We start from the raw sequence: 13493 nt of genomic DNA, 5'->3' as shown, positions 1-13493 counted from the left end.
GGGATGGAGGGGAAGAATGGACTCTGGCATAGTGATTAGTGTAGCTCTCACAACACCAGCTGTAAGATCCAGCAAGTCCTTCCACCTTTTGTAGGGCTTTCTGTTCAAGTGTTTCCATACCAGGCTGTGGTGCAACTCCACCACACATTAATAGAAGTTTGCCAAACTTTTAGCTGTCATGCCAAATCTTCGCAAACTCTGAAGGCAGTTGAGGCACTGCCGTGCTTTCTTTGTAATTGTACTTACATGCTGGGCTCAGGAACAGGTCCTCCAAAATAGCGGTGTGCTACACGCAGCGCTAAAATTATGACACGGAGTCGGTAACTGCAGTCGAAGGAAAAAACTTTATACGAAATCTTCAGCCTCACTTTTAAGCCTCCCTCAACCTGCCCCCCATGGCGCAGAGGCTCCAAAGCTCTGTGCTCACAAACCCCCTTCGATAAGGACTGACTATGGACCTCTGGTTTCCTTCTCCTGAAGTCTATAACCAGCTCCTTGATCTTGCTGACATTGAGTGAGAGATTGTTGTTATGACATCGCTCAGCCAGATTTTCAAACTCCCTCTTGTAAGCCGATTCATTGCCAGCTTTGATTTGGCCTACAATGTGGTGTCATCAGCAAACATTCGTAAGATCCCGGGCAGTAGTTTTAGGCCTCAGAATTTTCAGCCCTGGACTGAAAGATTGGCAGTTTAACTTCCACATCCAGAAGTGAAAGGTAACTTTATTATCAAAGTACATAAATATCACCATCTACAAGCCTGAGATTTTCTAGCAGGCATAGCTCAGTAAATCCAATTACAATAAGAAACACGAGAACAAGCTTTGATGCTACTTTACAGGTTTCCATGCCCCTAAGCTTGCTGGATTCTATGGCTCTGTTCTGCCACCCAGCCTTCTCAATCTTCCCTATCAACACTCCAAAAAGGGAGAGGTGTCTCACCAATAAGTCTACAGTGACTCAAGAGAAAAGTCTTTCCAAAGATGGATTGATATTGATTGTCTGTGGTTGGTTAATCTACTTATCACAAAGACAAGGATGTTCTGTAAAATACAAGTCTCTGAAACCATCACAAAATCAAACTTATCATTAAATTGTGCAAAATATGCCACATAATAAAGCTTCTCACCTACTCCCCTGATACGCTTCTATTTTGCCGTGTTTTCCATGCCCAGAAAACAGTGAGCAGCAAGAAGGAACGCTCGCTCTTCCTGTTCACCGACCTCCTGATTTGCACGACCTTGAAACGTAAGACGGGCTCTTTGCGGCGGAGTTCCATGAGTCTGTGAGTACGCAACCTCTCTCGAATAGAAACCATTCTTTTGCAGCTCTGAGATAGATTTAGAGTTGGTTTTCTGGCAATGAATTAGAATTTATGACTGAGCCAGATACAAAATTAATTTTTCTACTGAGTTCTTCCATTTGAATAATATAGACACCAGTGGTGCACGTTGTGGAAGAACGTTCATTGACAGGCCTCAACATGTCATGAGTTGTCCTTCCCACCCAGCAGCTGGTCCCTTCCAGTTAAAGACTCAAAAGTACATTTATTGTCAAAGTATGTGTACAGAATACAACTCTGAGATTCACCGTCCCGCAGGCAGCCACAAAACAGAGAAACGCTGTGGAAATCGCTCAAGAAAACATCAAACACCCAACGCGCAAAAGAAAAAGAGCAAACAGCAAACACGTAGAACACATCAAACCAGTAGTATTCAGTTTATTTCAGTGCAGCGCTGCGCTGCTAGCTAATGCCAGCCGCAGGGCCATGTTTTGCTGATGTGCCCCGCCCAGCATTGGTCCCTCCAATCAAACAGCTCAAAAACAGTTTAGAAAAAGAATAACCAGAATCCAGAAGCACATCCAACATGGGCCTCAGAGTCCCTCAAAATGAAACTACAGCCTCACCAATGAAGCCTGGCACGGTGGATCCCAAGACCCCTGCACCATAGAGTGAGCGAGAGGGAAAGGAAATCTGGTCAAATGCAGGCAGACGGAGGTGAACACCCACCCCTCGCTCAACCCCACCCCCCCCCCCCCATCCTCATCAACTTCAACCTTGCTTGACTCCTCAGCCGGAGAGAAGCAACGAAGTCGATCCTGGAGTCGTGCCCCGTCTCCAGGGCCTCCGTTCCAAACACCATCAAACTGCCTCGGAGACAGCAAACACCAGATTGCTCAATCTGTCCCAGAATGCACCACCAAAACGAAGATCACAAGTTCCAATTTCCCCTTTTTCCTGAAACTGGGCATTACTTAAAGAAACTTGCAATCTTACAATGTCATCTTTCAAATCTAAATTACAGTATTTAGATTTCACCAATGAGTAAATATTTGCAATATAAGTTTATCACCCCACAGAATAAATGGCTGGAAGGTTGGGTCTGTCAGTCGTTTCTTCAATAATGCAATCTCTTATTGTGGTGAACTATGTGCCTGTCGGGACACGCCCCTGCTGACTGCTCCTGTGGCTCCTCCCACAGGCCCCTGTATAAAGGAGACCTGCGGCCTGAAGATCGGCCTCAGTCTCCAGGACCTTGTATGATAGACACTCACTCCTGGTTCCTTCTTCCAGTCAATAAAAGCCGATATCTCGCCTACGTCTCAGTGTGAGTTATTGATGGTGCATCAATTTTATTGACTGGAAGTTTTAAAACATGGAACCCGTTTTGCATCCGGACCGGTTGGATTTGGACCCTCAAGACCTTGACGCAGCTCTCGCTTTTGAACACTGGCTTGCATGCTTCCAATCGTACTTGGCGGAGCTTCGTGCGACTGAACCCGCCGTTATGCACAGAATCCTACTCTCGAGGGTCTCCTCCAAAGTTTACTCCTTTATCCGGGACCTGCCGACCTACGAAGGGGCACTGGACGCCCTCAAACGACAGTACCTGCGGCCGGTGAACACCGTCTACGCAAGACATCGCTTAGCTACCCGGCAACAGCGGCCTGGCGAATCGTGCGCTGAGTTTCTCCGAGCACTACAGACACTCGTCCGAGCTTGTGACTGCAAGACGCTCACGGCAGAACAGCATGCGGAGCTGCTGGTGCGAGACGCCTTTGTGACGGGACTGAGGTCAGTGTACATGCGCCAGCGACTGCTGGAACACTCCGATCTTACCTTACGCTCGGCGATCGAGACGGCCAACGCTCTAGAAGCTGCGCGGCATAACGCCGACGCTGTCCAGTCGCGCGATTCCCCGCCGGTTTCGTGGACGCCTCAGACCCCGCCACCGCCGGCTGCCGGGAGCGAATTCGCCAACGCCGCCGCCAGTCGCGATTCCACGAGCTCCCCGACCCAGACCACGGCTGTGGCCCGTCAGAAGCCCGTGTGTTATTTCTGTGGCCAAAAGAAACATCCTCGACAACGCTGTCCAGCGCGAGAAGCGACCTGCTCCAGCTGCGGAAAGCGGGGCCACTTCGCCAAGGTCTGTAAGTCTCAACCTCGAGCGGAGTGCAGCGCTGCGGGTGAAACGTGGGGGCCGCCATCTTGCATGCCGGGATGTGGGCGGCCATCTTTGTCGACGTCAGCACGCCCCGCCCCCGATCCTCGGATGCTGACCGGGTACCCCGGATGTGAGCGGCCATCTTTGTCGGCGTCAGCATGCCCCGCCCCCGACCCTCCGATGCTGACCGGGTACCCCGACGGCGATCCAACTCTGGCCACTGTGACTCTCGACCAAAGCGCCCCACACCAGCTTGCAAGGTCCATGATGGACATCCAGGTGGAGGGGCATTGGACTGGATGCCTGTTTGACACAGGCAGCACTGGGAGTTTTATTCACCCGGACACAGTGCAACGCTGCGGACTTGCAACGCGGCCGGTCAGTCGGAGGTTCCATTTGGCCTCTGGGTCGCAGTCCGCAGACATCCGGGCGGGTTGTGTAGCGACTTTGGTGGTGCAAGGCACAGTATATCGGGACTTTGAACTGCTGGTCATGCCTAATCTGTGTGCACCTGTGCTATTGGGGCTGGACTTCCAGAGCCATCTCGAAAGTGTGACTATGGTATACGACGGGCCCCTCCCACCACTCACTGTCAAGAATCCTCAGTTTTGTGGGACTTCTTCACATACCCCGCTACTGACCACACACACACACGGACACACACATCCCATCCAGAACCAGGCCAACAGCTGCGCTACCGACACTTGCAGCCTCTCCACTCTCAAGATCCCTCCCCCACCGCTGTTCGCCAACCTGACCCCCGACTGTAAACCTGTGGCAACCAAAAGCAGGAGGTACAGCGCGGGGGACCGGGCCTTCATTCAGTCGGAGGTGCAGCGGCTGCTCAGGGAGGGGATCATTGAGCCGAGCACAAGCCCTTGGAGGGCCCAGGTGGTTGTTGTTCGGACTGGGCAGAAAAATAGGATGGTGGTGGACTATAGTCAAACCATCAATAGGTTTACGCAGCTTGACGCATACCCCCTACCCCGCATCGCGGATATGGTCAACCAGATTGCTCAGTATAAGGTGTACTCGACAATAGATCTGAAATCCGCTTATCACCAGCTCCCCATCTGCCCAGAGGACCGCCCCTACACCGCCTTCGAGGCGGGCGGCCGGCTCTATCACTTCCTGCGCGTCCCTTTCGGTGTCACGAATGGTGTCTCTGTCTTCCAGAGGGAAATGGACCGGATGGTGGACCAGTACCAACTGCAGGCCACATTTCCCTATCTGGATAACATCACCATCTGTGGTCATGACAGGCCAGATCACGACGCCAACCTCCAACGGTTTCTCCAAGTGGCCGCAGCTCTGAACCTTACTTATAACAGGGACAAGTGTGTTTTTGGTACCACCCGCCTTGCTATACTTGGGTATGTCGTGGAAAACGGGGTTATTGGGCCTGATCCCGAATGTATGCGCCCCCTGTTAGAGCTCCCTCTTCCCACCACTCTCAAGGCCCTCAGACGGTGCCTGGGGTTTTTTTCCTATTACGCCCAATGGGTCCCCCATTACGCGGACAAGGCTCGCCCCCTGGTCAAGTCTACCTCGTTTCCCCTCTCTGCTGAGGCCTGCGCGGCCTTCAACTGCATTAAAGCGGACATTGCCAAAGCTACGATGCATGCAGTGGACGAGACCGCTCCCTTCCAAGTGGAGTGTGATGCCTCCGATTTCGCTCTGGCTGCTACCCTTAATCAGGAAGGCAGACCAGTAGCATTCTTTTCTCGCACCCTCCAAGGCTCTGAAATTCGGCACTCCGCGGTGGAGAAAGAAGCCCAGGCCATAGTGGAGGCTGTTAGGCACTGGAGGCACTATCTTGCTGGCAAAAGATTCACTGTGCTGACCGACCAGCGCTCGGTTGCGTTCCTGTTCAGCAACCAACAGCGGGGCAAGATCAAAAATGATAAGATTTTGCGGTGGAGGATAGAACTCTCCACCTACACCTATGATATCCTGTACCGGCCTGGCAGACTCAATGAGCCCCCTGATGCCCTATCCCGGGGAACATGTGCTAGCACACAGCTCGACCAGCTGTACGCCCTTCATGCACAACTTTGCCATCCGGGGGTCACCCGATTTTACCATTTTGTGAAAGCTCGGAACCTGCCGTACTCCCTGGAGGACATCAGGACGATGACCAGGGACTGCCAAATTTGTGCCGAGTGCAAACCGCACTTCTACTGTCCTGACACGGCACAACTTGTCAAGGCCACCCGCCCTTTTGAACGCCTGAGTGTTGACTTTAAGGGCCCCCTTCCCTCCACTGACCGCAATGTCTATTTTCTCAGTGTTATTGACGAGTTCTCACGGTTCCCCTTTGCCATCCCCTGCCCCGACACCACTGCCACGTCCGTCATAAAAGCCCTGCGCCAGCTCTTCACTCTGTTCGGGTATCCCTGCTATATCCACAGTGATAGAGGGTCCTCCTTTATGAGTGAGGAGCTGCGCCAGTACTTGCTAGCTAGGGGCATTGCTACCAGTCGGACCACGAGTTATAATCCCCGGGGTAATGGCCAGGTAGAGCGGGAGAATGCCACAGTGTGGAAGGCCACACTTTTAGCCCTTAAGTCCAAAGGGTTGCCGGTCTCTCGATGGCAGGAGGTCCTCCCTGAGGCACTGCACTCTATCCGCTCTCTGTTATGTACGTCCACCAATGCCACCCCTCACGAACGCCTATTCTCTTTTCCCAGGAAGTCTGTCACTGGGACCACCCTACCAGTTTGGCTGACGTCCCTGGGGCCAGTGCTGCTCCGGAAACATGTGAGGAGCAATAAATACTCCCCGCTGGTGGAGAGGGTTCACCTTCTCCATGCGAACCCCCAGTATGCTTACGTGGTCTTACCTGATGGGCGGGAGGACACGGTCTCCATCCGCGACCTGGCACCCGCAGGTGCAGCAGACCACTACCCTGAAGGCTCTCCGGTAACTGTGAACCCTGCACCAGAGGTGACACCGTACTCACCAGGCCCTACACAGACTCCTCACGACACTTGTATACCGGGCGTTTCGTACGCATTTATACCAGGCGCCTCGCACATGCATGAGGGATCACCGGCGCCTAGTGGGCAAGAACACGCGCAACCCCCGTCCCCTGTGCAATCGCCAATGTTGCCGGCACCTATGCGGTCACAGCCGGTGCTACGTAGATCGCAGCGACAGATTCGACCGCCTGATCGGCTTGACTTGTAAGAACCTTCGCTACATGAGGACTTTTTCAAACGAAGGGGGGGTGAATGTGGTGAACTATGTGCCTGTCGGGACACGCCCCTGCTGACTGCTCCTGTGGCTCCTCCCACAGGCCCCTGTATAAAGGAGACCTGCGGCCTGAAGATCGGCCTCAGTCTCCAGGACCTTGTATGATAGACACTCACTCCTGGTTCCTTCTTCCAGTCAATAAAAGCCGATATCTCGCCTACGTCTCAGTGTGAGTTATTGATGGTGCATCACTTATTATTTGAAATAGCAACATCATTGTATCCAGTTCTAAGTACTCTTGTATCAAGATGATTTGAGTCCAGGCAAATACCTTGATAACACTGTAACTGGACTATTATGTTTAGCTTTTGGGCACCACATTTTAGCAAGGATAGAAAGGCTTTGGGGCTCTGCAGAAAAGAACTACCAAAATGATTCCAGGGGTAAGGGACATTAATTAGAATGTACTGGAAACACTAAGAGCCTTCTTGGGAAGAAAGGGGATTGCAGGAAGATCTGATAGAGGTATTTATAATAATGAAGAAGATAGAAAAACTGTATCTATTGGTTAGGGTAAGAGTTAGCATTCGGAATCCTGATGCAGGTGCCTGACATGAAACGTTGACCATCCCTCTGCCTCTACGTAGGCTGCAGGACCTGCTGAGTTCCTCCAGCACAGGACAGTACAGAAGCAGGCCCCAACAACACACATAAAATGCTGGTGGAGCACATTTTCGGGCTGAGACCTTTCGTCAGGACTAACCGAAAGGAAAGATAGTAAGAGATTTGAAAGTAGTGGGGGGAGGGGGAAATGTGAAAATGAAGCAGGCCCTTTGGCTCTTGATGTTGTGCCAAACCAATTGTGCTAATGGCACCTAAATTAAACTAATCCCTTCTGCCCGCACATGGTCCATATCCCTCCAAGTTCTTTGCATATTCATGTGCCTAAAAGTGCCTCTTAAATGCCCCTAACATATCTGTTTGAGGATATTATTTGCAGTCTCCTGTGTCTCTGTTTGTCTTGTTAAAGGGTTAGGAGTTGAGACATGGAAGAAGGTGATTAGCAGAAGAACTAGAAGTGACACAAGGAAAAGTGTTCTTACACAGTTAGTGTTTGGTGTGCACAGCCCAGGTAACAGTGGAGGGAGTTCTTGAGAGTACAGAGTTTGTATGTGTCTGTCAGAATAAACGGTAAAAATAACAGTTTTATGGAACCTTGGTTTACGAAAGATACTGAGGCCCTGATTAAGAAAAGGAAGGAGGCACGTAGCAGGTATAGCATGCAGGAACTTGAGGAGTATTAGAAATACAAGAGAACACTTAAGAAGGAAATCCGGAGGGCTAAAAGAAGACATGAGGTTGCTCTAGCAGACAAGATGAAGTTGAATTCTAAGGGCTTCTACAGATATATTAACAGCAGAAGGATTGCACAGGACAAAATTGGTCCACTGGTAGGTCAGAGTGGCCTACAGGAAAGATGTGCATAAGACTGAAAGAGTGCAGAGAAAATTTACAAAGCCATTGCCAAATGAGGACACAAGTTATAGGGAGAGGTTGAATAGGTTAGGAATTTATTCCCAAAACATAGAAGATTGAGGGAGATTTGATAGAGGTATACAAAACTATGAAGGGTATAGATAGGGTAAATGCAGTCAGGCTTTTTCCACTGATGCTGAGTTAATGGTGAAAGATGAAATGTTTAAGGGAAACATGAGGAGGTACTTCTTCAGTCAGAGGGTGGTGAGTGTGGAACGAGCTGTTGGATGCAGGGTCGGTTTCAACATTTAAGATAAATTTGGATAGGTACATGGATGAGAGGTGTATGGAGGGCTATGGTCTGGGCGCAGGTCAATGGGACAAGGCAGATTAATGGTTCAGCACAGACTAGATGGGCTGAAGGGCTTGCTTCTGTGCTGTAGTGTTCTATGATTCTATGCTGCTATGTCTCATTAGCTGTTCTGTCCAACTAGATACACAGCCGGGAGTGTGATTGACACAGCAAGCAAGTACAAGTTCCTCTGGAAAATGCCGCTGGAAGACTTGGATATTGTGAAAGGTTTGTGACATGTTCTGAACCTTTTCTGCCAATACCTTATCCTTCTTAGATACAACGCTTAGTTATAAATAGGAGTCCAAACTGTGGGTTAAGAGTTGTTTTTAATATAGTCGCAGCCCCCTTCCCAGAGAGAATGTCTGTAGACATTATAAAATGAGGAGCCAAAGCATGTCTGAGATAACTAGGCTAAGAAGGAAAGACAGCTGTAGCAAGAAAGTGTGGGTTGTCAGGCCAGTTCTCATTTCTACTGTAATAAAATAGTAAAGGGTGAACAGTTTTTGGTGGAGAAGTCGTTAAGTGGCTTTTGGGACTCACAAAGGACTTTGCTTTCATTTTAAGTTTCTAGTTTAGATGAGTTATTGGGTAAACACAGCCAACTGTTCACTTAGCTGACCGAAGGATCAAAACATGAAATAAACAGCAGCAGAATGTTTGTGATCCATTAGTGAAAAGGTATGGTATTTTTAAATAAAACTCATTGATTCATAGAGGTTTTACACACCATTGTGGGATTAATTTGGCTCTGCTAGTTCCATTATCTTCTTTTTTTCAAAACTGAGGTACCTGGTAATTATTCTGTATAATTTGAATTTTAGGTAAATGTATAACTGAAAAGGAACAAGGAAGAAGATTCTGCTGAGGGAATTTGAGTATCTAGGGACTAAATTACAAAGCAGAACCAAAAAAGTAATAATTTCTGGATTGCTAGCTGAGCCTTGTGCAGATTTGCACAGGGTCATTAAGATTAGAGAGAGTTCAGTGCATGGCTCAAAGATTGGTGTTGGAGAAATGGGTTTGAATTTATGGAACATTGGCATCAGATTGGGGAAAGATGACATCAGCTCCACTTGATCCATGCTGGGTCTCAGGTACTGACAAATTGCATAACTCAGACTGTGGACAGAGCTTTATACCAAATAGTAGGAGTATGCATTCAAAGGATTTGATATGGTAAAAGGGGAAGAGAGCACAGAAGAGTACAGAAGTCTCCTATTTAAAAAAAAGTCAGAAAAATTACAAAGGGATAAGAATATGCAGTATAAAAAACAAGATAGATAAGTTTATAGCACAGTTAGATATTAGTAGATACAAAGTTGAGGGCATTACTGAATTCTGACTTAAAGTACACTACAGTTGAGATCTAAACACCCGAGGCTGCACGTACTATCGAAAAGACAGGCAGGTGTACAGAGGGTATGGGGTGAACACGAGGAAATCTGCAGATGCTGGAAATTCAAACAACACACACAAAATGCTGGTGGAACGCAGCAGGCCAGGCAGCATCTATAGGAAGAAGTGCTGTCAAGGTTTCGGGCTGAGACCCTTCATCAGGACTAACTGAAAGGAAAGATAGTAAGAGATTTGAAAGTAGGAGGGGGAGGGGAAAATGCAAAATGATAGGGGAAGTCCGGAGGGGGTGGGATGAAGCTAAGAGCTGGAAAGGTGATTGGCAAAAGGGATACAGAGCTAGAGAAGGGAAAGGACCATGGGACAGGAGGCCTATGGAGAAAGAAAGCGGGAGGGGAGCACCAGAGGGAGATGGAGAACAGGCAGAGTGATGGGCAGAGAGAAAAAAAAAGCTAAATATATCAGGGATGGGGTAAGAAGGGGGAGGGGGGCATTAACGGAAGCTAGAGAAGTCAATGTTCATGCCATCAGGTTGGAGGCTACCCAGCCGGTATATAAGGTGTTGTTTCTCCAACATGAGTGTGGCTTCATCTTGACAGTAGAGGAGGCCATGGATAGACATATCAGAATGGGAATGGGATGTGGAATTAAAATGTGTGGCCACTGGGAGATCCTGCTTTCTCTGGCGGACAGAGCGTAGGAGTTCAGCGAAACGATCTCCCAGTCTGCGTCGGGTCTCAGCAATGTATAAAAGGGAGCACCAGACGCAGTATACCACACCAGCCGACTCACAGGTGAAGTGTCACCTCACCTGGAAGGACTGTCTGGGGCCCTGAATGGTGGTGAGGGAGGAAGTGTAAGGGCAGGTGTAGCACTTGTTCCGCTTACAAGGGTAAGTGCCAGGAGGGAGATCGGTGGAAAGGGATGACCCTGTTGGTGAAAAAAATGAAAGCTAATCCTTAGCAAGAAGCGATGAAGGATTATCAACTTGCATGCTTGAATGGCCTACACCTTCCTCTGTTTTCTGTGTTTTCTTATATACAGAAAGTAGATTGTAATGTATCATAATGTTTAATTATAATTTTAAAAGTTCATTTTAATGTATATTACAAACCAGGAGAAAGGTTCTCGTGCTTTCCTGGTATACATGATGAATAAACTCTTCTTGGGCATCATCCCAGATGAAGGAGGCAGAGTTTGTCATCGAAACATTGGCTATAATCGATAATCTGTACCCGGCTGGAAGTCTGAGAAAAGTGTATTCATATAAGCTAGAAGTTTATATGCACATATGGCAAGAGAAGTTTCCCTTAAAGTTTTGGATTTATTCATTTATGCTCATTTTTAAAATGACCTTTTTTGGGGTTTGCTTCTGTTATACATTGTCCCTGAATGGTTCTTAATAAAGAATTCCTGTGATTTTACTAGAGTCAAATTCTAAAGGTCATTTGAACAAAGTAGCAGCTCCTCTGTACTTAACTGATAATGTTCAATTAGCTACAGAGCTGTTTAATATTAAGTATAAATACAACTGGCTAATTAGTTCTTTCTCGGAACTTTTATATTAGGATCCAGAAAGCAGACCGTAACTTCCATTGCTATCTCTGAATTGTAGATCAGCATTCAAATGCAATGAGAAGTTGGTTTCCTCCAGATCTCATCCACCCCCTTTCCTTGCCCCACCATTGGCTGAGCTCATCTTCAGTCTTGTAGACCTTCCCAAATCTTCTCCCTAAAACTTCTGTCTTTCTTCATCTTTCTTTTCAGACACTCCCAAATACCTGCTCTTTGACTGAGCTTTCAATAGCCCATTTCCGGAATCCTTCTTAGCGCCAGTTTTTTCTTTCTTTACAATTGTCTTTGGTGACTTTGCCGGATCATTGTAATTCTGTATCCCAAGGATTGTGGAGGCTCAGTCAGTGAGTTCATTCAGAACAGAGGTCAATAGATTTTTGGATTTGGAGGCAGCCAATAGATTTGTCACAGATTAGATGGGCCGAAGGGCCTGTTTCCGTGCTGCAGTGCTCTCTGACTACCTCACTATTTGGTTCTTGGGTATATTTAAGGCAGAGTTTGACAGGTTCTTGATTAATAAAGGCATCAAAATTACATGGAGAAGGCTGGAGAATGGGATTGAGAGGGATAATAAATCAGCCAAGGTGGAATGAAGCAGCCACATTCTGCTGCTATGGTTTCACTTTCAAGGATTCTTCATCTCATGTTCTCAATATTCATTGCCTTTTATTTTTTTTCTTTTTCTACTTGTGCAGTTTGCACAGTGCACATTGGTTGTTTGTCCATTCTGTTGGGTGTGATCTTTCATGGATTCTATTGTGTTTCTTGGATTTACAGTGTATGCCCACAAGAAAACAAATCTCAGGCTTGTATATGGTGACATGTATGCAATTTGATAATAAATTTACTTTGAACTTATGTCTACATGGGGATACTGGTGGAAAACAGCTCTGTGGTAGAAGATCAGATGTGATCTGCATGAGTGATGGGACTAGCATTAAGGAACTATTTGGCCTATATCTGCTCCTGTTTGGTATGTTCCTGCTGACATGGACTGCTATAGCATTATTCCTAAGAAACCACATTATAGTAAGTCATGTTATAGCTCATTAAGACACAGATTTTCCCAATTACAGTTCACAATATTACTATAGCATTACACGTGGTACAAGTAGTAGTCCCTAATCCGTCAGTTACGTTATAACCAATTCACATTATGGAAACATACATTACAGCAGAACGATTTGTATTTAAAGTTCTGCATAAATAAAAATTGTTAGGATATTGTTGGAACATTAATTTCAATCGTCATTGAATAAATTACTTCTGTGTTGACGCCTTTCTAAATTCTGATGTTGATATTGTTTTGTTCGTTATAGGTTCATCCCAAGCCACCAACAGAGAAAGCATTCAGAAGACTCTCAATCGACTGGAGGAAGATTTCAGCATCTTGAGTCAGATTAGCACGTTGGCAGAAACACTCAGCATTTCACATCAGGTACCAGCTGGTGACTTGTAGTTAAAGACTTTCTTAATAATTTTGAAATTACATTTGATGCATTTAGAAGCCAGCTAAAGGCTTCATACAGAGCTGATGCGTTCTCTTTCAGAGCCAGGAATGTTCATGAGGTCAGTGTCTGATATCCAGCCAGTTTACAATAATGTATGTCCCTTGAAGTTGCCTAATGAAGCCACAGGTTAATAAATTACAACCTTTGTTATGGAATTCATTGGAGCATTTTAAAGCTCTGTTAATAGCAGTTAGTGCAAAACCTTAAAGTGTCAGCCATAAGATCGGGGTTCATTTCCTAACGCTGTCTGTAAGGAGTTTGTCCGCTCTCTCTGTGTGGGTTTCCTCCTGACCGCCTCCCCCCCCCCCCCCCCCCCCCCCCGGTTTCCTCCCGCACTCCAAAGATGTATGGCTGGTAAGTTAGCGGCATGCTGTGTTGGCGCCAGAGGCATGTTGACACTTGCGGCTGCCCCCAGCACATCTCGGACTGCGTTTCAAAACGCATTTCACCATTTCACTGTATGCTTTGTTGCACGTACATATGACAAATAGAGCTCATCTAATCATCAATGTACGTGGTAGTGAACAGATGGTTAAGGGCATCTCGGCCTCGTTTACCAGCTTCAAATAATTAACATTGCCC

The 13493-nt window shown here is 47.3% G+C and overlaps 1 protein-coding gene across 2 annotated transcripts in view; it reads left to right on the top strand.

Annotated features, from left to right (window-relative positions):
* Nucleotides 1-13493, top strand: part of LOC132391139 (rho guanine nucleotide exchange factor 17-like) — a 483152-nt gene that overhangs the window by 396618 nt on the left and 73041 nt on the right. For both annotated transcript variants that reach the window (XM_059963957.1, XM_059963956.1), the window contains exons 8-10: nucleotides 1176-1285; nucleotides 8612-8697; nucleotides 12720-12838. In XM_059963957.1, the coding sequence (XP_059819940.1) occupies nucleotides 1176-1285; nucleotides 8612-8697; nucleotides 12720-12838 (315 nt within the window). The remainder of the gene's footprint in view (nucleotides 1-1175; nucleotides 1286-8611; nucleotides 8698-12719; nucleotides 12839-13493) is intronic.

The sequence above is a fragment of the Hypanus sabinus genome, chromosome 3, assembly GCF_030144855.1.
Source record: "Hypanus sabinus isolate sHypSab1 chromosome 3, sHypSab1.hap1, whole genome shotgun sequence".
Classification (NCBI taxonomy): Eukaryota; Metazoa; Chordata; class Chondrichthyes; order Myliobatiformes; family Dasyatidae; genus Hypanus; species Hypanus sabinus.
This window is presented reverse-complemented; position numbering and strand designations above follow the sequence as displayed.